Below are 25,067 nucleotides of genomic sequence, written 5' to 3'. Positions count from 1 at the left end.
TCATTGGCACATATAACAATCAATGGAGCACAGTGAATGCATTTTTTTTTGTAGTGATTAAAGTAAGATTGTATCCTTTTCACTTAAAATGTATCTGTTAATTATAATCTTTTGACTGAGGATCTTAGTTTCCAACTTTGGCGGCTGTATTGTGGAGATATTTGTGCCTTTGAGCATCAGATGTTAAATACATTACAAGTAGTTAGTGCATTGTCTCTGGGGGCTTTTCTTATACATTCTCTGGGATTTTCCTTTTGCTGCTAGCTTTTGCCCAGATGCACAAACGTATATGAAATTATTTTATTCTTAAAGGTTGAGCGGGAGGTCATATGCCAAATTTAGACGACATACTCTATCCCAGGCCTGCACAACATATGCGGCCTGCGACGGCCCCAATCAAAATACCCGCTCCAGCAGTGTGACGCGCTGACGTGCTCCCCCCCCTCGAGCCTGCTCAAGTAGTGTGATGTGCTAACGCGCTCCCCCCGAGCCCGCTCCAGCAGTGTAACGTGCTCCCCCCCAGCCCGCTCCAGCAGTGTGACGCGCTCCCCCCCTCGACCCCACTCCAGCAGTGTGACGCGTTCCAGCAGTGTGACCATGAACTTCCAGGGTCTGCTGCTACAACACGCTTCTTACCTCTCGCCTCACCTTCTTGCCCTAATACCGGTAGCCGCCAACACCTCCTGGGGCCCACTTCTGCTGCCGCCCAATCAGGTAGGCTTTGGAGGGGGGGGGGGTGGTTGATGAGGGGGACTGCAGAAAGGGATGGAGGGAGATATGATGATGGGGGGTGCTTGGGGAGCTGACAGGTGCTCGGGGAGATGATGAAGGGTGCTGGGGGAGATAATGATGAGGGGTGCTGGGGGAGATAATGATGAGGGGTGCTGGGGAGATAATGATGAGGGGTGCTGGGGAGATAATGATGAGGGGTGCTGGGGGAGATAATGATGAGGGGTGCTGGGGGAGATGATGAAGGGTGCTGGGGGAGATGATGATAAGGGGCAATGGGGGAGATATGTTTTGTGAATTTTTTTAATGTCTGCGGTCTCACCAAATAAACCCTATTTTATTTAACAATGTTGTCCTGCCTAGTGGATTGATCCAAGAAGGTATACAGGTGTTAATTATAATTTTGTTTCAAGTAAACATGGTAAATAAATGTATCATTTTAAATAATAAATGCTGTCTTACCCGTGCGGCCCAAATTTGTTTTCCTTGGAGCATTTCGGCCCTTTTCACTTTACAAGTTGTGCAGGCCTGCTCTATCCTATATCCCTACTTACAGTATATGGATCCAGAGGAAGGCAAACAAAAACCCCAGTGAAATATCATCCAATAATATCTCATAAAGGGGAAGAATACATTCCTTCCTGGCACCAATAATTGGCAATCAGATTACACCCTGTATCAACATCCTTCATATGTATACTTATTTGGTATATCCCTGTATACCTTTCCTTTCAAAAAGATGCCCAACCTTTTTTTGAAGATATCTATTGTATCTGCCATCACAATCTCCATGGGTAATGAATTCCACATTTTGACTGCCCTTACTGTAAATAACCCTTGCCTTTGTTGCTGTTGAAATCTCCTTTCCTCCAACCTTAAGGGATGACCCAGTGTCCTTTGTTCTGCCCTTGGGATGAAGTTATTTTGAAAGCTCCTTGTACTGTCCCTGAATATATATATATGTATATAGTTATCATATCCCCTTAGATGCCTCATTTCTAATGTAAATAAAGCTAATTTAGCTAGCCTCTCCTCATAAATCAGATTATCCGTCCCCTTTATTAATTTGGTGGCTCTCATCTGCACGTTCCATAATGTCTTTTCTAAGGACTGGTGCCCAAAACTGTACTTCATATTCAATGTGTGGTCTTATTAATGCTTTATAAAAGGGGCATAATTATGTTTTCTTCTCTTCCATCCATTGTCCGTTTAATGCAAGATAATATCTTGTTTGCCTTTGTAGCTACTGCATGACTTTGGGCACTATTGCTAAGCCTGCTGTCTACAAGCACTGCTAAATCCTTCTCCATCAAGGATTACCCCAACTTATCCCCATTTAATTTGTAAATCACCTGTTTATTCTTAGTTTACCAAAATGCATAACCTTACATTTATCTGTATTAAACCTCATCTGCCAGTTACCTGCCCAAGTTTCCAGTCTACCCAAATCCCTCTGGAGAGAAAATTACACCCTGCTGTGATTCTACTACATTACACAATTTAGTGACATCGCAAAGATGGAGACTTGGCATAGAGAGCAAACCTTAAGGTCATTAATAGACAAGTTAAAAAGCAGGGGTCCCAGTACCGATCCTTGAGGTACTCCACTCACACCTTTAGTCCAACTTTAAAAAGTTCCATTTATGACAACTCTGTTGTCAATCCTTCAACCAGTTTTCAATCCTGGTGAAACTATTTTTAGAGTCCAATTTGCTTAATTTTGTACACTAAACTCTTGTGTGGAACCGTATTTTATCTTCCTCAATCTCACAGATAATCTCTCATGTAAAACACATCCACCTCCTCTTCTATTTGTTTGATCCTTCCGAAAAAGGGAATAACCCTCTAAATTAACTGCCCAGTCATGAGTTGCATCCCACCATGTTTCAGTAATGCCTATGATATAATACTGCTCCCTTGTACAGAAGCTATTAATTCAAGCTCCCCCATTTTATCTGTCAGGCTTCTTGCATTAGCAAGCATGCATTTAAGGTTTTTTTTCCCCAGTCTGTACTATTATCTTATCTGCTCCTGCCTTTCTACGCCAATTGTGTTTAGTCTTTAGACATTTTCTAGAATAGGTGTAAACAATACCCAACTAACGTGAATGGAATAATACCAAGAAAATATAAAAATTGTAAGAGTATGTATTTAAAACAAGGTTCGTGCAAGGATTTTAGAAAATGGAATTGCAAAAACGTTCAAATGATCTGTGGATATATTTGTGCAACAAATGCACAAATATAGCCATATATTATTTTCTTATTTAAATGCATAACTTACTTGACATACAAATTTTCTTGGTGGAAAAAAAAAAAAACGTAACGCACAATCTAGGAGCACTGCTAAATTTGAACAAATGAACACAGGAGTTGGAAATTGTTAGAGCTTGCATATTTATTGAACAAATTCTACTAAAATAGTTAAAATACATAGGGTACTTGTAGTGCATCATTAAAGATCACATTATTACAAAAGCTTGCATTTTTATCAATACACAACTGCAACCATACATAAATGACACAAACTGCTTAATACTGATTCATTGCTCTATTATATACAGCACCGCTCACATTTTCTAATCTTACAATATGACACTTAAAAAAGGAAAAAGTTACAGAGGAAAAGAAAAACTAGTACAGTATAAGCAAATCATGCATTTGTATTTAACTGTCAAAAGCTAAAACAGCTCAGAACACAGTCTGTACTGTGAGGGGAGAGTTAAAGACAGAGTTATATAAAAGAAAATAAGGTGGGCTTCCAGATTGTGTCTAACACAACAGCATTCGTGAGTTGGTTACTTGTTTGTTTGGTCATTGAGAGCAAAAACAAAAGTGTAAAATTCAGAAGTTAATTGTAAGCAAAATCTTACCGATTTTCTCAGCTAAAAAAAAAAATTGCAAAATTACTAGCTGCCTTGCTACTAAAAATAATACCTGCTCCTAAAAGTAAGACCACAGGACAATTACATACCTGCCTCTTTCTTCAAATGAACCTTCTAGAAAATAAAATACAAAGAAAAAGTTAAAGATTTCTGCAAGGCCAGTGAAATATTATTGCTATTTTTCTTTATAGTAGGAAGGGGACGTAGATAAGAGTTTGTGTAAATTACAATTTTGTGATTGCTCCCACCACAACAGTTACTTTGTTGGTGAACCTACCCGGTATATTAAAAAAAAAAAAAAACCTTTTCTCACTTGCTCTGTTAGCAGTTATTCACCATAAAAGACTGCAGCAAAAAAGCCACACTAAAGACACACACACACACAAAAAAAAAAAAAAAAGTCAGTCCCGTCTAAAGAACAACAATCAGGAGAAAATACCAACACCTTCTTAGAACATGAAAGTAAAAAATAACTCCCACCAGTGCTACCTTGCCAAGGAGCATGTTTAGAAGTCCAAAATAGCACCATTCATCAGTGTCTCATATCCCGTGGCAGCTTCTCTGTCACTTACCACAAGGAAACAATGTGTTTCAAACAACTATTTCTATACATTAAAAAGTGTACATGGGTAAAATATAGATATACAGACGATAGATGTAAATAAACTAACAAGTATGCTACATCGAAGTGAAAGTAATACACAATAAAATGGGGACTCTTAGCCTCTGCGAGGGTACTGTTTTAAAGAGTAAACTGTAGTTGTGGAAGAGGAAAGGCGGAAGTCTTTCAGTTTCCTGTGAGCTGTGGAGTTTGACCAGAGGAAGACATTGTTGTGGTAGAAACAGGCCACAAGGCCCACCTGTACTGCGTGTAAACATGGATTCACATTGTGAACATTTTACTTTACCCAGACTGTAAAAACTGATTTATGGTAAACATTGTCCATTGTAATTCTCTAAGCAAGGCTCAGAGTCCCGTACATTCTTACACTTGATGATTTTACACAGGAACGATTCCCAATATATGACATCATGACCATATTAACAACCATAAACCAAATGCACTACACATGGAAGAGATATGATTAAAAAAGGAAGAGGTAATTAATTTCAGTGAAGAGGTGTTCGCAGTCATTTTCTGGAGTCAGGCATGTCACAGCTCCATTGTTCTCCTTGTGGTTGACCTCCTTAGAGAGATGAAGATGTCCCTATGCAGGAGGGAAAAGAAAGAGATCAGGAACTTTCCATTAAATAAAACAATGTATAGATGTATGTGTCTATACTGAGAAAAAAATAGCAGCTGACGCCATTGATGTGAAAAAAAATGTGAGGTGGGTACAAAATTCAAATTGGTTCATTTGTTCCCATGATGTACTGTAAGTAGAAGGCCAATGCAAAAAAAAAAATTACTTTATCCACTCCTGCTCTATTAAACAGAAAGCATGTAGTGGCGGAACGGGAGAAAGAGGTGGAATAGAAGGATGCAGGAGATCAAATAATATGCCCAATAAAAGAGGAAAACTGGACAATAAGGTAAAATAGATATCCCGTTGTTTTATAACCGTTCTTGTTATGAAACAATTAGATTTGTGGGGATCTGTGCATCGTTGATGTTATGGGAAATAAAGGGTGAAGATCACACAAGAACTAAAACATGTTTAGTAGCTTCTGCAAGAGATAGATAGGTAGATAGATAGAAATAATAATCAGAAGCTGCAGTCTAACAAGATGTATGGAGATGGCTATCTACAGCAAATCTCTCATTTCTGATTAACAATATCTGACAGTTATACACCATGTCTAGATAAGGCTATTTCTTACACTAATTGACCATCCTTATCCACTACTCCTTTAAAATATATCTGGAGATAAACGTGTAGGTGCACATTAACTGGTCTAAATTTAAGAGATACAAGCCCATGTCTGCAACAGTGGCAAGCAAATATTTATACTGATTTCTATGTTTTTGCTGAAGAATATTTGTGATCCAAATCAGCCATAAGGAATGCGATAATCTGTATTTCTAATTAAGAAGTTTCAAATCAACAAAGCTGTCTTTTTAACAGTAGACCATTAAAGCAAAGTTGTCAGGTGGGCATTACTGCAGGATGTGAAATTTAGCAGCAGAACCTAAACATGCACACAGACTGCAATCTTTGGAAGGCTCCCAGAGCATTGTTTTGGGCAGTTCCTTTCAGCTGTGAAAACATTTATGAAGTTGAAAGCTTGCCATGTGATCAAATCCAATGGGATTTCTCAACATTAAAAAATAAAGGTTTTTGTTTTTCCATTAAACAAAAAACGTCCACTTTTGAGAACTAGTTAACAAAAATGTGTATCGATGAGATAGAAAAAAAAGGTAAAAAAAAAGGCTGCAACACCAAATGTCACTGCATTGCCTATTTATTTCATGCACCCTCAGTTTCAACTAGAGCTAGAACATTTCCCACACTATGGGGGCTATTTGTTATAAAACACAATTATTTACGTTGAAAGACATAATGAAACAACTAAAAAAAACAAGCACGCTAACATATTCTTCTTAAGGGAGCATGCCGTAAGGAAGGGAGAAGGGTGATAATGAAACATCAAGGTATAGGGGGGTAGTCATTAAACTGTGATCGTGCACCACACAGAAATGCCTACTGACTTCAGTGGTAGTTTTGGTGCGAAAGTGCTGCCCCGATCAGCACATTCACAGTTTAAGAACTATCCCTCTATACCCACCTCCCCCTGACTGTAGGCTCTTTTGAGCAGAATATATTAGCCTGCTTGTGATATTTAGATCTGATTGCCAACTTCTTCATTGAAGATTCAATGCAGATTCTTCCAGCTTTAAAAGCTGGGTGGCCGTATTGAGAAGGAGTAGGTAGTTTTTGAAGTTTTATTGGACTTTCAAATAGGTGATAAGTTACAAGCTTACAAACCATACCGCGTTCTTCATCAGGTATGGCAGAAGTACAGAAATATATAGTACATATGCAGTAATATATACACATTGCACAGCATTAGCACATCTTGAAGCAAAAGGGTTAATGTACAGTACAACATTTGGTATTAACAGAGATGGAATAGGCAGCCTTTATTCTTAACTGACCAGATAAGCAAGTAAGAGTCAGAGTCCCAAACCATGTGTTCTATGTTTAAAGTAAGGCATTTCAGCAGATCGTGGACTAAGAGAAGTATGTACCGTGATTTTAACAGATAAGATATTAAGCACTTATCCAAACACAATATTTATTTATTTTAATTCATTTGCAAATTGAATGCCAGGTTTTCCTGCTACATTTAGTTCTGTGCCAACACTTCAGACATGGAGATCGGTTATTTTTGTATGCACATGAAAGAATGATAGCCTTTTGCAAATACTTGTGCATTAGTAGCTTTGCTTATACACCACAGATGAGGATAGTACATAATCAGAGTATTTATTCCTAATGTACTTTCTATCTTTTTAGTGTTCTGGACAGCTATTTAAACAAATAATGGATTTTAAAGTGCTTCACAGAAAGGTACAGGAGCACATTTTCCTCCTAGTCAGACATCTCCTAGTCAATCTCTAACAAAATAGATTTGTTCCTTTCTTACATTATATATTGTTTAAAATAATTCTTGCCAGTGCTTTTCATTTAGCTTTCTTACCATTCCTGGAACACTTCTCAATGTACCTCACTTTTGTGGTCTTCTCACTCGCCTGTATAAGTAGTTCTGTACACACAGGGGCTATACAGTATATCAAGTTTCCAAAACTGAATGTACTGTTGTCGGAAATGTATCAATGTACTTGGGCTAATTTTAGGATTATTTGTACCAGGAAGCAAAATGGAGGATTGGATATTTTTCTCCCTTGTTATACCAGTTTTAGTGCCATATCTAAGCTATTCGTTTTTCCACTAAGTTATGCAAAATGCAACTTTAAAGAATATGTTGGAAGAATACGAAGGCTCTTTCAATATATCACTATATCTACGTACAAAGTCTCAACATGCAGAAGGTCATATATCCCATTGCGTTTAACACACATTGTGTTTGTGACTGGCTCGGGAAACTAAAAAGATATTAAATAGATTAAGACCTGGAGAGGAGAAGGATCTCAAATGTGTGAGGCGTTATCGTAGCCCTTCATAAGGATATTCAGTTCTGAATGTTAAGTTATTTGCTTTTAAACAACAAAAAGAACACACACTGGTTAACAGAACAGTTCAATCCACTAATGGAAAAAAGGAAAACATTCTACTTTGTTTAGTCAGTTTCTGGTTTGTTTATTTGCCAGTTTATCTGCCAAAATAATTGCCTGCCAAGATGAGTCATTCTACAGCTAGACCCTGAGAACAAAATTAAGTACAGTACAGTATCTTACTAGTTTTTTTTGTACCGCTTTTTTACTTACGTTTCAAAAAAGTGTAAGTTATATCTAGCTTAGGCGCTAATGACCAACCACAACTTAAAGAATAATTATTTCCTACTCTGACTCTTTAGTGTCTACATTTAATTTAGACAATTGTAAGCCGAGTCCTGGTAAAAAAAACGGTAGGCTCGGTAGAATCAATTATTATTCTGGCTTTACTCCAACCAAGGACTTTCAGAGAACCTTCTGGCATCCATGCAAACTGGAGTTGGGATGGCTAAGCCTGAGACTCAAAACGTTGCTAATTTGGGTTTATTATGTCAAATCCGAGACAAGTAGAAAAGATTCAGATTCCTAAAAAAAAAAAAAAACTGATTAGATGGAACTGAAGTGGGACATACAGTTAGGTCTGGAAATATTTGGACACTGATACAAGTTTTGTTATTTCGGCTGTGTACCAAAATAAATTCAAGTTACAGTTAAATAATGAATATGGGCTTAAAGTGCAGTCTATCAGCTTTAATGTGAGGGTATTCACATTCAAATTGGAGAAAGGGTTTAGGAATTACATCTCTTTAATATGTAGCCCCCTCTTTTTCAATGGACCAAAAGTAATTGGACAATTGACTCAAAAGCTGTTTCATCAACAGGTGTAGGCTATTCCTTCGTTATTTCATCATCAATTAAGCAGGTAAAAGGTCTGGATTTGATTCCAGGTTTGGCACTCACATCTGGAAGCTTTTGCTGTGAACCCACAACATGCGGTCAAAGGAGCTCTCAATGCAAGTGAAACAGGGCATCCTTAGGCAGCAAAAAAAAGAAAAGAAAATCCATCAGAGAGATAGCAGGAACATTAGGAGTGGCCAAATCAACAGTTTGGTACATTCTGAGAAAGAAAAAAAAAAAGAACGCACTGGGGAGCTCTGCAACACAAAAATGCCTGGACGTCCAAGGAAGACAAGTGGTGGATGATTGTAGGATCCTTTCCATGGTAAAGAAAAACTCCTTCACAACATCCAGCTAAGTGAAGAACACTCTTCAGGAGGTAGGCATATCATTATCCAAGTCTACCATAAAGAGACGTCACGAGAGCAAATACAGAGGGTTCACCACAAGGTGCAAACCATTCATAAGTCTCAAGAATAGAAAGGCCAGATTAGACTTTGCCAAACAATATCTAAAAAAGCCAGCCCAGTTCTGGAACAGCATTCTTTGGACAGATGAAACTAAGATCAACCTGTACCAGAATGATGGGAAGAAAAAAGTATGGCGAAGGCTTGGAACGGCTCATGATCCGAAGCATAGCACATCATCTGTAAAACACGGTTAGGCAGTGTGATGGCATGGGCATGCATGGCTGACAATGGCACTGGGTGACTAGTGTTTATTGATGATGTGACAGAAGACAGAAGCAGCCGGATGAATTCTGAAGTGTATAAGGATATATTGTCTGCTCAGATTCAGCCAAATTCAGCGAAGTTGATTGGACGGCGCTTCACTTTACAGATGGACAATGACCCAAAACATACCGTGAAAGCAACCCAGGAGTTTTTTTAAGGCAAAGAAGTGGAATATTCTGCAATGGCCGAGTCAATCACCTGATCTCAACCCGATCAAGCATGCATTTCACTTACTGAAGACAAAACTTAAGGCAGAAAGACCCACGCAAACAACAACTGAAGACAGCTGCAGTAAAGGCCTGGCAAAGCATCACAAAGGAGGAAACCCAGCGTTTGTTTATGTCCATGCGTTCCAGACTTCAAGCAGTCATTGCCTGCAAAGGATTCTCGACAAAGTATTAAAAATGAACATTTTATTTATGATTGTTAATTTGTCCAATTACTTTTGAGCCCCTGAAATAAGGGGACTGTGTATGAAAATGGTTGCAATTCCTAAACGTTTCATACGATATTTTTGTTCAAGCCCTTGAATTAAAGCTGAAAGTCTGCACTTCTATTGCATCTCGGTTGTTTCATTTCAAATCCATTGTGGTGGCGTACAGAGCCAAAATTATGAAAACTGTATCAGTGTCCAATAATTTCCGGACCTAACTGTATGAATTCAGCACAGACTCATCACATGGGCTGAACTCATGGGGGAGGGTACATCCTCAGAAAATTATCTGTTAAATATTGGCAGTTGGGTGCGTGGTTTATCTTGTGAGGAAGCTGCTGTGGCCTCATTTAAAAAGTGCACCAATACAAGATTCTGAAAAGTTTTACCTCAGGAAATCTCCCATCTCTTTGCCTGGTTTTATATGGTTCCTGACTGCCCCAGATTGTCAAACTTGGCTCATACACCTGCAAAAGACAAACCGTTTCACAAAGTTTAAAGTGAACAAGTTATGATACTTAAAAGACACTATTCCTAACAGTGTATATGTTGGTGTTAGCTGTGGAAAATTTCATAAAAGCAACCGCTTTGGCGATTTATCAACATTACAGCGAAGTGACGAACGGCATTGAAAATAGCGTGTGATTGTCACAAGAAATTCAAAAATCCAGTACAACATTTTCAAACAAAGGGGGGATGGCTTCATAATGCAAATTTTCCTTTAGAAGACAGTAAATTTCACTTAATATTATATATATATATATATATATAAAAAATTTGGCACACTACAATGCTATACAGAGGCAGCAAGCTTATTACTCCTGTTAACGCGACGTGTAATTACCTCACAATTTACCTTTGAAAACAATGATAATGTGTGCAGTATCTCCTTAACGCACGCAATACTTACCAAGTGACTTCTTGCGTCATTCCACGTTAACGGGGGTAATAATGCTTGTTACATCTGTATGCCTGTTTCACTGAAATCAATTCAAGCTTCGGTTTTCTAGCATTATATATGGAGCATTGTCTATAAGGCCCCTACTCAATATGCTGTGAAGTCACTTCTCCATTTCACGGAAGCTCTTACCTCCATCCAAATTAATTGTGCTCAGAGCTTCCCTAACTTGGAAAAGCGGCTTCACAGCATACTGAATATGACTATTATGCCAGGAAAAGGTATCACAACTTGCAAAAGCCTACAAGTGCACAAGAAAACATAAGTATAACCAGTTTTAACAAAGAAATAAGATGTCTGATTCTACAATATGGTACTGCTATAGCTTTCCTTCTGCAATTATCTACTGATTAAATTGCAATGCAGTGTAAAAGTAAATGTTAAGTGATCTCCCCCTCAATGTGGTCATTGGCAAGCTCAAAAAATCATTTTCTGCAGAAAATCTGTTTTTTTTAACATGTTTTTTTTATGCATTGCAATATAGTACAAAAACTGTGTCCCCTATTCTCATCAAGTCACAAATATGTGAGTTATGTCCCCAAATGTACATCAAACTTCAATTGACCTTTTAGACCTTTAACAATAATACTGACAAGTGAGCCCTTAGGAGCCAGAGTGATGAAGAACAATTAGGAGATATATATCTCTATATCTATATATATTTATATATATAGATATAGAGATATATATATATATATATGTAAATATACGGCAGAGCATTTCATACTTTCGCTAAATTAATGACAGGTATGTGAATGGACTACAAATAGCTAACATGGTGGTGAGGTGTTCAATGAATATGGCAGAAAGGATTAAGTATTTTAATCAATCCAGCACATTATATGTTAATGTTAAAGGAGCAATCCATGCAATATTCCACATAAATGTTTTTTTTTTTAATAAATCAGTTCTGTAGTATTAGATAATACTTACTGCATTTTTTTTAGTTCAACTTATTGTAATTTTTAATGAGTTTTAATATAATGAGCATCCTTTATTTCAACAGCAGGTTTTAACACACTTCCCCAGCAGCCAGCGCAAGATCTTTGCAATACTTTCCTGTTTGTGATCATTTGTTGCCAATATTTCCAGTAGTTTGAGCTGCAAACTGTAATAATAGATAATGTTACCTTAGTAATATAAGAATACTTTGTAGCTGGTGAGTTTCACTGACTAAAGGATTGATTGAAACTGAAAGACAGCCATTTAGTGAACCCTGGGAAGCAGGATCTTTGCTGATAGATGACAGAACTACTTGATCGGCACCTTAGGTAATTCGTTTTCAATAAAAGGTCATCGCAAGTGGGGGGGGGGGGGTGATTGAAATCATGTCACAATTCTTCCATGACACAGGGAATAAACTAAAACCTCACTGGAGTGCTTTCATGACAGGTTATTTGTTTGTTTTGATTCCTGTGGCATGTCAGTAGCTTACATTATCATGGATATGCTTTGATCTGGTTGCTGTGACGCTGATGTATACAGAGTGGGAGGAATTCCCTTTCACTCACGCATGTGTGACACTGCTATTATGTGGGCGTGCATTCTATCAGTTGGTATGAATGCTGTGGGGTCATTGTGGTATTCCACGTTGCCAGATATACTAGTGCATGCGCAGGACAGTAATAGTGGAGTTTTTTTGTTTACATAGATGCTTTAACCAGCATTTGCACATAAGCCACCCTGGCATGTTGCGTGCGCACGGATCCCGTCGGTTGTCATAGACACGTTGCTAAGGATACGACTCCACGACGTGAGCCTGCGCATGCGCAGTATATTGCATATAGCTTACGGCTGTTCATACACTGACGTACGCTTATCCAATGATGCGGTCGGTTGTATTCAATGTGATCACGTTGTGAGCGCGCACCCTATTGGTTGCCACGGATGTGGTACTGCATTACGCGATTGCATATAACAAGCTTGTACATACGCGGAGCCCTGATGTCGGGTTTTCGTGTGCCATGTTTGTATTGGTGCTTGCAGTACCTTGCATTGGATTCTTCAGTATTGGTCTTCTGAGTTCAGTGGGTGGTACCTATGGTTGTTGTTTGGATTTTTATGGGTTTTCACAGAGTTTACGATTAGGATTAGGTGTTTTTTTTACTTAGTGGTGGGGGTATATATGAGTGTCCAGATCAGTCACTTGTTGCACTGCCCTGAGGAAGGTCCCTCTGTGAGGACCGACACGTTGGCTGCCCTGTGTTCACAATACACATTTTTTTGGATTATATCTGAGGTGTGCTGTCTTTTTTGTCAGCAGGACCCCCTTGGTTACTGTGTGCATATACTTCATCTATGGGAGTGTGTGTGTGTGTGTGTGTGTATATATATATATATATATATATATATAGATATACATACACACATATATATCATTTTCAAACATTCTGAGATGTAATTACAGTATATAGCGGAGTGCGTTACATTTATTGCACTCTTACATATGTTGTTCAAAAGGTGCAATCCCACATAGTCAGCCAGTTGAAGAATGGTGCTTGTACAACACAAATTGTAGAAATAAATTTAAATAAAGAAATATTACAGAAACTACTCTTCAAAGTTTCAAAATGTCTCAACTTATATCACAAAAGTCAGGACATTGCAAGAATAGGCTGTAACATAGGATTACATTTCCAAATCATAATGATTAACCAGAACATTTCAGAATCAAATTCATTTTCATTTAGCTGAACAGCAAATGTACTTTTTTCATCAACAGCATCCAATTACTGATCATCACATTGCATCTTATGCGTACCACACTGGTGACTTGCACTCAACACAGGGACATAGTGACCTTTTGTAAAGTGTGACTTAATGAGTTTACTGTAATGGCTGCATTAAAGCAGCAGTGCCACCAAGTGTATCCTGTAGCATGGATATCAACAATTAGTACTCACCTTTAGATGATGAAAAATTGATTTCCCACTTTCCCTACAAATTCTGTCATTGTCACACGTTTACTGTATCTGGAAGGTTATTTCTCAGGCTGCCCTGTAGGCTGCACTTATAGTGCCAGCGACAGCGTTGGGATAAAACAAACGCATTGCTGCCATCACGTGCGCTTATAGTAAGTGCCACGGATGTGTTGCGATCGCTGAAAGTCATCTTATTTGATTTTCCAGCAACCGTCGCCGGCACTATAAGTGTAGCCTAAGTGGTTTCATTTTGAGGCCTACTGACACCTAAGTATTTTTTTTCTCCTTGTGTATAATACTAATCTTAAGTGCTGTGGTGTATTATTATGTATGCATACAGTACAAATGTCCTTGTGCTGTCTATTATTTTCTATAATTTCTCATGCTATCGCGCTGAAAAGTTGTGGTGCTGGGCGAAGTTTTGCAAAAGTTGTTCATTCTAAAAATCTTCAGCACTTTGTAAATGCTCAATGTTTGCCAAATTTGCAAGAATTTTTACGCAAATCTCAAAGTAAGCCTTCACCTAGAGCAGGGGTGGGGAACGTCCGGCCCGCGGGCCACATAAGGACTGCAAAATCATTTGGTCCGGCCCCTGTGCGGCTCTGCCCTTTATATTAAAAAAAATGGCAGCGATTCCGCATGCGCAGAGCCGAGGTCCCGCAGGGCAAGCAGGGTGTCCGGCCTGCTGCCTGTGAGCTCGCTCCCCCCCTCTTCCCAACGTGGGACGGAGAGCAGGAAAGCGCCAACCCAGCATCCCCCGCGCTGTGCTGACCTGCGGACTACCAGAGGTCAGCCAGTGCGGAGTTTACAGTGAGAAGTGCGGCTCTGGACTCGGCTGTCATGCTCAACCCGAGGAGCCCAAACCACTGCAGGCGCTGCTGGAGGGGAGGGGAAGGGAGTCTGTGTGTGGTATGTGTGGTATGTGTGTATGTGTGTGTGTGGTATGTGTGTATGTGTGTGGTATGTGTGTGTGTATATATATATTTTTTTTTAATCTGCTGTCTCCTTGAAAACCATTCCCTCATCCCAAATGGAAGATTTAGGATTTCCCAACACTTGCATTCTGAATCTCCCTGGGAACGGCTTTTATATTGGCATATATGTCCCAAATATTTGGGGCCATGGACATCATTTATCAAAGCATGCTGTATCAAATACCTAGAAAGTGCATGTAAGCCTATAACAGATAAGTGTCTAAATAAAGTGTGAAATGTATATTTGTCCCACAAAAATGGCTGCATGTGTTTGTGTCAGTGCATCAAGACCAATTTTATAGTCTCTCTCCCACCCAGTTCACTGGATCTGATCTGATGCTATCACCTCTCATGTTAGACTCAAGCCAACAAACCTTTTACATATACAGTACTGGGGCAGCGTATACCTCACTCACTCACCCAGTCAGTCACTGTCACCCACCCAGTCACTGTCACCCACCCCAGTCACTGTCACCCACCCCAGTCACTGTCACCCACCAGCTAACATCACACGCCTCACCAAAGAGAAGCAGTTCCAGCCATCACATTAGGGGTGAGTTAATTAAATGTTTGACCAAAATAGCAGGCTAATTTTTAAGTTGATAATTTTGTATGGCCCGCGAATGATGTTATATCCAAATGGCCCTTGGCAGAAAAAAGGTTATTTTAAAACAGAGACAGAACATGAAACACAGACAGAGCTCAGTGCACATCCAGTGAAACCTAAACACAGTACAGAGCCTAAATATATATGTATAGATATCTATTAAATAAAATGGTCTTTTAGTTTAAAAAAAGGTTCCCCACCCCTGACCTAGAGGGAAAACTTTCCAGGTGAAATGGGGCAGAAAAGGATACATCAAAACAAGGGCCCTACATATTTTTGTTACAAAAGGACACACACAAATTGAAATAGTATTTAATCGAGTAGAATATTCCTGGACTCCACTCATCGTTAAATGAAGAAATTCATCATTTAAAATTGATACAGGTAAAAGAAATTGCATTTATTCATATGAACAACGAATGCTCGATCTGGATTGGCTTTAACCTACTGTAAATATGATTATTTAAACCTGGACTAGGAGGTTGTGCATGACTTTATATGGACCCATATTTACTTCCCTGTAAGGTGTCTTCCCCTACAGGGAATAAAAATATCCAGTCAAAAGAAGCCCATTGGAAGGGGGGAACAAAGGAGTAGTTTCAATATCTGTCTAAAAAGTTAAGGCACAGTTTGAACTGAGCCTCTCACAAGTGTATTCAATATAGTAAATAAATAAAACAAATCTTAACTATTACAGCTAAAATTAATTGCAATCGCATGATACAGTATCAGGCAGAGAAAGGCTTTGGATGAAGATAATTCATGATAAATTACCTGGAGAATTCCAATAATTCCTTATGTGAGTAAACAGAAGCGGAGTGAGAACTTTTTTGACAAATAGCTTTCATTTTGTTCTGCTGACTCCATTCTTAAAGGGTGGCATGCTCAACTGTATTTATGATGCTCTTCCCTCTATCACTTTAAAAGGTGAAACAATGTATCTGTTTTTAAAAACAGAACAAGAATTTCAACATAGAGGCACTTTAAAACTGTCATTTACAAGATGCCTAGAAATGGGCAAATTTTTCGCCAACTTTTGAATTTGTCACGAAAATTGTTGTGTTTTCACATTTTCGAATATTCACAAATTTGTTAATGTTCCAAAAAACACAGTTTTTGTTTTATTTGAATACCTCATAAATGCAGAAATTAGCGAAAGTTCACAAATGTGCAAAAAAGATGCAACAAATGTATACCATACCAGCAAAGTATTATTATTTTTTTTTAATTCGGAATACCAAAAAAAATAAAATAAACGATTTGCATCAAATTCACCCATCTCTAGAAATACATTGATTATGATCTACAATGCGCACATAAAAACTGGGGTTATTTTTGCCTTTTTAGGAATTTAATAATATCTCAATCTTTCTTATATATAAAGAATATATAGGATTTTGAGGACAAAAAGCAAGATTTCATGTACATATCCTTTCTTTATTCTGGTATATTCCTGGATGACTTTCAAATACAAATCTGTTTTATAAAACTTGTCATTTCATAAAGTAATATCAACAACCATAGAGGATACATTTAGAATTAAGCTGAATTGTTCCTGGATAAGGAACCAGTTCATTGTTTGAGAAATGGAAGGCAGCTATTGTCCTCATACGAACCCTAGCTTTGTTATAACCAGCTTCTGAAATGGGAGGAGCTGGAAATCAAACACTACACTGCACAAAACTAAGTGAAGCCACATAGAGAAATTTCACTAAATCACAAGTGAATTGTTTTTTTAGGAAAAAATAGTGTTTTATATATTAAAACTAATACAACACGCTGTCTTTTTTCTTCTTCTTACCATTTTAACAATCTGGTGGTAGTCCTGCAACTGCATTGTAGCCATTAGCACAAGAAGAACAATCTGAAAAATAAAATCTTTTGCATTACTGTATATAAATGAAAAACAAAGATGAATGAATGAGACATTGTTAATCATAGTGCCCAGATTAGGAAACATTATCCTCTGATGGCTTTACTTGTGGCGCAATTTATACGTACGGCTGTCTGCAGAAATGATTTCTAATCTATAAATTCACTGCAGTGTGCAGAAATTCAGAATAGTACAGTATATATACATACATAATGCTCAGCAGAGTCATGAGCCAACGCACGTCTATTGCATATCCTTGCAAAGCTTGGGGCTATTATTAGCTGTTTTCACAACTTAGAAGTGCACCCTGAGTGATTCACACACTGAATCAGACAACAGCAGAGGTAGATAGTCATTCTCCCAGCCAGCACAAAATGCATATATCTTAGTACTCCCAGTCATACCTGTGTATGTCAGACACTTCAGTAGAACAAAAAGGCACACACTGCAGTGTATTTTTGAAATGCCACTCTCTATTACATAGCCTTTCTAGAAATCAACTGTTAGTGCCAGACAAAGCAGGGGAAGCCATTGTGCCAACGTGTTCCTGTGTAATCCAAACCCAATGTACTTAACTTCGGTGATCCTGATCTAACATTGTTGCCAAGTAGTAAATATTGCATCTCCTTTAACTTTTATCGGAAAGACCATTTAAATGTTACCCGACCACTATAATTAACATTGTGGGTACATTGTTGAATGTGAATGGTAAAGGAATGCATACTTTGGGGGCTTTTAAATTAGGGATTTCACATAACTGGAAAGTTCTGCCTTTCCGTATTCGAGGGGTTCCCAGAGTATATTGTGCAGGTTAATGAGGGTTAATATTCACAAACCAGAAAAAAAAAGTGTGTGTGTGTATATATATATATATATATATATATACACATACATACATACACACGTATATATATTTCACATGCAAAAACTGCTTTCCCGGTCTCCCAAACTAATGTAAAATTATTAGACAAGTTCTAGGAGGTGAATTATAATTACTTTACCCGTCATCATAAGAAGATAATAAGCTGTATCACGACATTAACCAAGGTCTGTTAAAAAGTATGTTTGCGTCAAAGTTTACCTCCAAAAACATTAAAACATTTGCAAAATGTCCCCATGATGAAGATGCACAATCCAGATGCAATGTGTGTGCCCGCTCAGCAGCCCCTGGCATGATGTCATTATTCTATTCTGCAACTAGGAGCAGGCACAGCCATTCCCTTCTGTCCCTGCTCACACACTGCAGCAGGGACACGCTGCTGGGGAAGGAAGCAGCACAAAGACAGGCTGTTCATGGGTAGGGTGGGGGTTTGGTTTCATACTTACAGGCAGGCGGCTCTGCTCACTGCTTCCACTCTCTGTCCTTAGTTTTACCTAGTTAACAAAGAGGTGGCTTTAAGGGGGGCATTTTGCTTCGGGGATCTCTCTGGGTAGAGAAGTCCTTGTACTTCGAGAAAGAAGAAGAAGTGCAGCTCTGACAGAAGGGGGTCTAAAAACAAGTCTCTTCCCCACCTCTTCTCTGGCCAAGGCTGGGCTTAGGTTTGTCTGTGTGGGATAGTCTGAATTAACGAGCTAATTTGGACGGTCCCTGGCCGATTTCCCAGGGCCTCCGCTTTTGCTGCTGCAGAGCCAGACTGCTTAGTCTGCAATAATCTGCAACTCAAAGTCTCCCCCCCACCCCACCGTCTGGAAACCAGAACCTCCCCACCAATACCAGCCACGGCCACCGCCTGCAGCCCAGCCCTTCCCGGGGCCCGGCTCCTCCCCCCCCATACCCTCCTCTTTGCTGCGGGTGGGGTAAAAGCAGCAGCCCCCCCCCAATAATGCACTGCACAGTCCTCGTATGATCCCTGCTGCTCCCATTCTGCAGACAAGGCCCAGCCTCCCCCTTTTCTGTGCATGTAGGCATTGGCCCCCTGAACCATCCGTTAGCATCAGGAGGCGGGGCAGCTCTGCCCTCCCTCTTCCCTCTGCCAAATAAAGTGAGAGGAGATTGGTTGGGATCCCAGTCATGCACCCCGGCCCAGGCTGATGCTGCTGCTGCTGCACATACGTGGCTGGCTGCCAGCAGAGAGGGGGGAGCCGCGCACTGTAATCAGAAACCTGCAGCAGAGGTCGTTTCAGGCAACGGGGACAGAGACGTGCGGCTGCCTCCTTCCCATTTTTGAGCATGTCTGTCGCGGAGAGGAGGAGGGGAAATGGTGCACTGGATGTGTCTTCTTTGTTAGATTATCCCCTTTTTATTTGCCAACCCACTTTTTTTTCTTCTCTTACCTGGTGTGCAATAATTATAATAAACCCCTCACGTCTCCGTCGTCGCCCCCCCCTCCCCCCCAAGGCAAAATCTTAATGCAGTTCTAAAAAAAAAAAAAAAAAGGGGTTTACTATTTCACAGCCAGCTAGTAGTAGATGGGAAATTTGGGTTTTTGTTTCTGGTTTGGTTGTTGCATTACATCACCAAATCATCAGAGTAGGTTAATAAAAAAAAAATATATATATATATTAATATTTATTTTTTCAATCTTAAGGATTGATGTGAATGTATCTCAGTGATATTGACTCCAAATAATTAAGTGTCTCCTTGAAGTACAATATGTAATTATTCTGTAAAATATGTTTCTTTAGTCCAGAACCCCTCTTCTCTGCATCTTAACCCTTTTGCTGCTGGGGGTAGGAGCAGTAAACGCATTGAGGCCCCTCGCTGAAAGTGAAGTAAAAAAAAAAATCATGATGCCCAAACAATCTAAAACTTGTCAAATCTCCCTAATTTTTAGCAGCAGTAATCTCATAGATTGCAGATCAGTAAAATAAGAGAAATACAGTGACATGATGAATACCAGGAGTAATTACAATGGCAGATAATTGATTACTGATACAATTCTTGCTCAGATAATCTTACTAATCGTGGATACAAGGGGCACAGGAGAGGTCAGATGATGCAGTGGTTGCCCTGCATGAGCCTAGCAGCTCAGCTGACAGTGAGATACTTCTCTGTCCCCTGGCAATGGCATTTGGTGACAGATGTCACTGAACAAGCAAAACAGCGAGGAGAGGGGGGGTATTAGATTGAACCTTGTCAACTAGGACAGATCGTGATGGAAGTTTTTTTTTTTTCTGGAATTTGTATAGACTGCACTGTCTGGGTTTGCACATTTCTGTTAGTTTATTAAGAACTGGATGTTCTGCAGGGAAACACGTGGTGCCAACTGACTGCTAAGTGTTTTAACTCTTGTGGCATCAAAAAATAAAGATTTATCAGTAGGATAAGTATGTGGAGGTCCATCTGAATCACCAAACTTACCAGCTTCCACAAACCTCAAAAAGAATAAACCGCTTTTTAACAAAATCCGAACTGCTTCGCACAATGGGACAGAATGACTTAAGACGTCAGTGGGTAATTGAAGCTGCTGTTGAAGATGTTATTGGACAAAAAATCCCATGGGCCCAAACGGCAATATATAGAATACGGTCCTTAGTCTCTTTAGAAAGAGGAAAGTGAAAATACCCAATATCCAAGCAAGAGAATATAGAAGTCTGATTCAACTCAATGTTTCATTTGGGTGCTTGTCTCAAAACAGTGTGGCCACGCGGTAAATCTGAACAAACGAGCAAAAAGAAAGACATCGCACCCATAAACACTCCCCATTACAGTATCATAGGTTTCCCGCAAAAAAAAGTATTAATTGCAAATGCAGCATCTTGTAGTTAAATTCAAATGCCTCTTTAATTTATGAAGGACAAGGCAATATATAAAAATATAATGTTTGAAGCCCAAAGGTGGCCATTCTTCAGGTAAGTGTCTCCTGCACGTCTTGCAACCAACAACCCTTGTGCAATGAGAGCGGTTATATATTGTTTTTACATTTATTTATTAATTAATTTAAAGCTGCAATTCAAGCAATATCCTACATGTGTTTGTTTTTTTAAATAAATCAGTTCTGTACTATGAGAAAATATTTGTAGCATTTAAAAAAAACTATTTTAAAGATATGTAATGGGTTTTCTGGACCGGCCTGACCCACCCAATCTCATATTGGCCCCTGTGGTCTAACCAGTCCCCATTACAGTGTGATGTCTGGTGGTGCACCTGTTGGCAACAGGACTCCTGAGTCTCCCGCATGATGGTGCGTGGGGATTTGCCAACCCAGACAGGCAGCTGAGGTAGTGTGCTGAGTCCTACCTATATCCAGTGCAGCGCCTCCACCTCATCAGGATCCCGGCGTCCGCTTGGGGATGAGTCTGATGAGGAACTCCTCTGTGGTGCTTCTCTCTGTGCAATAACTCCACACTTGCACACGAGAGTGTTGTTAATCAGGAACATCTTTATTAGTACGGTGGGCCAGCTGCCCTCCACAATGGGGTGTATTCAGCCTCCCATGTTCACCGCACTTCCCTTTGAAAGGTATCTCTTCCCTTAATTGGTGGGTTCCCTATCTCCCCTTTAGGGAGATAGTCCCTGTGCCAGGTCCCTGGTCACAGTCTTATAAGCTGTCTCCTCCCAAGCCTGCACTCAGACTTGCTCCTTGTCTCATAGTTCTTACATCAGCCTCCAACAGCTTTTCTCTGTCTGCCTTGTGCTGCCAGACTCACAGCTCTGCATCAGACTACTGCAACAATGTTGCAGACCTCCATGTGCCTCTTACTGAACAGAGGCAGCCAACAACAGGAACTGAACTAACTTTAGACAGTGCTGTGTCTTATATCACCTAGGAACAGGCACATCTCTGATGTCACTAACTGTGGACACACAGCATGTTGTCACTTCCTATGGGACATATGACACCTCACCAGGGTGTGAGGGCAAACCTCCATGATAACTGCTGGCATGCCCATAATTTACCAGGCCTTACTGTCAGCAGGAGAGATGACTGCAGCCATTTTACAGCATGGTTACAGATATTTTTAATGTACAGTATTGTAATGTAACAAGCATATTTGTTCGTATAGCAACCATTTACAAAGTCACATCCCCTTCACCTTCTGAAACAGCATCACCTGTTTGAGCCCTGCCCTCTCTAGCAGTGAACCAATTAAATCTAGTGCCTGTCTTGTCTCTTGATCTTCCTCATAGAACTTTGGCCGTCGGTGCAGCAGAAGAGGACTCAATGCATTTAGTGTATCTTCAGCGATCGATTACAGGAGAATGGGTCAATCAGCAACTTAGCTAATCACTTGTTAGTGTGTAGATTGTATTGATGCACATATTGAATTTAAAAAAAAATTAATACAACCGCTTGAATTGCAGCTTTAAAAAAAAAAAAAAAAACGGACAGATGTAGAGTTTTTCAACAGCTGTCTTCCTGTAGTAAAAAATGCCTTATGTTTAGGTTTAAGAAAAATGTACATTGCACATCGGGGCAAAAATTGCACAACAAACTTGTAAAAAGATGGAGTAACCAATGTGAATTAGTTCAGTCAATCTAAAAGTGTATGTGTGGAGGGATTATTAAATTGTGCCTTAATAAAATATCCTATAAGCGGTGAGTTTACTGTACATTGTGTTAATATTTGAATGAGTTAAAATAACTGCTGCGATTTTACCAAGTTTGCAAGGATTCAAGAACATCACCCAGATATGAAAATTACCTTGTAATTAAATAATTTAAATACTGTAAGTGGCAAAATGGGGAAACTAAATTTTTGGTCAGATTGTTTGTGATTCCTATATATAATTTGCTGGATGTTATATGTTAAATAATATCAACTTGCAATGTTATTATTATAGATGTCTAGATACTTAATACTTTTTAAAGCTCATCTATAACAACATGTTGAAAATCTGTCATGTTACTGCAATACATTGTATATAAACCTGCCTTAAATTCACCAGAAGGTTTTTTTAGAGCTATGTATTTAATGCTACGCTACTAGAATTATTAACCATTTTCATTAGCTTTACTGATTATTATTTTTTTATTTCTGCTTCATGTGCTCAGTTAATGGATATAAATGCAACACAAGTGACTCGTCTGTGAGCCTAATTGGTAAAACACATTAGTTCTGGCTCTTCTAGCATTGAATGAGTTAATACAATTCCATGGATTTCAGCATATTACTTATTTCCTTATCTGCTGGTTTGTGTCAGCAGCTGATAAGATTATGCAAAAAAGACCAGGTGCACTTTAAGGAATGAGCCCTGAGACATTTAGGCTGGGGGGCAACATGCAGGCGTGGATGCTAAGCCTCAACTTCGCTTCTGTTTTTTTGGGAACGATAGGTTGTTGGAGTTAACTGGCAGGTGTGTAGCCAGGTAGATTATCTCTTGTGCTGTCCTGATTGATAGTGGTCAGGAAGATATGTGGAAGGAGTGGATTGGTCAGCTCATGGGTGCAAAGCAGATGTTTGATGGGTATGAAAGTTGAGGGAAAGTCAGTTAGGCCTTGGTCCCGCTGCCCCCGTTCTAGATGCCCCGCTGGCTCCTTCCGGCGTGGCTGACTGCGTGCTGTGACGCGTCAGCCAGCCGGAGCTATAAGGAGCTTGTGGTTTTGGCGAGTGTCACGTCACGTGACATCCCAGCAGCCAATCCGATTCCCCCCGTTCCGATTTCCCCCTTCAGCTCCGATTCCCTTTCCGATTTCCCACCTGCTCCGATCTCCCCCCTGTTCCGATTCACCCCCCCCCCGTGTGTATTTGCCTGTGTGTGTGAGTGCCTTTGTGTGTCCTTCCCTCTGTGCCTGGCTTCAGAGTGCGAGGAGCTCCGGGAGTGAGAGAGGGATCGACAATTGACCGCTACCTGCGGTCTGTTGGGAGCGGGAGCCGGGGGCGTGGTTTGAGCGGGGGGGGCGTGGTTTGAGCGGAGGGCTCTCGTACCACCCCTCTCCCCCCCCCCCCCCGCTCAAACCACGCCCCCGCTCCCAACAGACCGCAGGTAGCGGTCAATTGTCTGTCAGCGCGCTGCCTGCATGCAGTGCGGGCGCGCTGACTGGGGAGTGGGGCCTTAGCCTTAGGCAGCAGAGGAACCGTGCAGTTATTATCTTCCCTCCCACCCAAGCAGACTATTCCATGCTGTCAGTACAGTCATCTTTGATAGGGTGACTTCCTTGCTACATACTGTCACGGGAGACCAGCACTTTTAACACCAAAAATCTTCCGGGATCACGATCACCAAGCACAGGACAAAGAAATTGAATAAACAGAGTTTATTCTGGCAGAACCAACAAATACACAAAATACACAGCATGACATACTGTAGTGCCGACGAGTATTCTAAAACCAATCTGGGGCAATCACCAACAAGACCCAGGTACATACTGGGTACATGCTGAAAACATGCTGGGTACATGCTGCAACATTTCTGCAGCCAGACTAATGGCCCATCGGATTAACAGCGGAGGTCCCTGGCAGTCAGCCAGACAATTTGCCCAGTTTGTTAGGGGTAGCTAGCTGGGCTTTACCTTTATTGTGTGATGCCAGCTACCTCTACCATCACACATACCTCCGATGGTATTGAGTCCCTCCTACAAGCAGCGAGGGACAGAGCACTCTTTGCTGGCAGTGGTGATTGGCCTTGTGTTGGCCCCTTCCTCATCATTGGGGGATCTGATATGGCAGGCCAGGTCCAGCACCTCTATCATTCAGCTTCCTGCGAAGTACATAGAGTAGCCCAGTCATGGTAGGAGCCATTGATTATGTAGATACAGTATTTTGTAATTGCTCCCCTGGAGGAAGGAGGTATTGGTTAAATGGCAGAAAAAAAGGTTATGACAGGCATAGGCCAGTGCTTAGGACTTTGAACAAATGACTGCAGTTATGCTGTATATGTGATTCGTAAGATGGTCCTACAAAATGCTGTGCCTTTTCCAAGCATGTAGACAGAATACTGGAAGCATATAACATATATGGTGGGTTTTCTTGGTTTGCCTAAGACAATACATGTAGGTATGTTAATCACCAAAACTGAAATGGAGTATAAAGGATGTAGACTTGTAGCTTTTGTTGAT

At 40.1% G+C, this 25,067-nt stretch overlaps 1 protein-coding gene across 5 annotated transcripts; it reads right to left on the bottom strand.

Moving 5' to 3' along the window:
- Positions 1 to 3,108: 3,108 nt before the first annotated feature.
- NREP (neuronal regeneration related protein) lies at positions 3,109 to 18,832 on the bottom strand. 5 transcript variants are annotated; one of them, XR_012801818.1, is made up of 6 exons: positions 18,454 to 18,832; positions 17,056 to 17,118; positions 16,029 to 16,195; positions 11,686 to 11,860; positions 10,184 to 10,261; positions 3,109 to 4,821 (listed from the first exon to the last, which is right to left on the bottom strand). XR_012801818.1 is itself a non-coding variant. In XM_075601772.1 (4 exons), exons 2-4 carry the CDS (start codon positions 17,098 to 17,100, stop codon positions 4,699 to 4,701), a joined length of 246 nt encoding a protein of 81 aa, XP_075457887.1. In that variant the 5' UTR covers positions 17,101 to 17,118; positions 18,454 to 18,815; the 3' UTR covers positions 3,109 to 4,698. The 5 variants fall into 5 exon arrangements, 3 of the variants coding, with proteins under 3 accessions (XP_075457887.1, XP_075457879.1, XP_075457869.1); XR_012801817.1 differs by lacking the exon at positions 11,686 to 11,860 and having other exon boundaries at positions 18,454 to 18,829; XM_075601772.1 differs by lacking the exons at positions 11,686 to 11,860; positions 16,029 to 16,195 and having other exon boundaries at positions 18,454 to 18,815.
- Positions 18,833 to 25,067: the final 6,235 nt, after the last annotated feature.

This window comes from Ascaphus truei, chromosome 1, assembly GCF_040206685.1.
Source record: "Ascaphus truei isolate aAscTru1 chromosome 1, aAscTru1.hap1, whole genome shotgun sequence".
NCBI lineage: Eukaryota > Metazoa > Chordata > Amphibia > Anura > Ascaphidae > Ascaphus > Ascaphus truei.
Note: the sequence above shows the minus strand (reverse complement) of the source record. Positions and strands in the feature narration are given on the sequence as shown.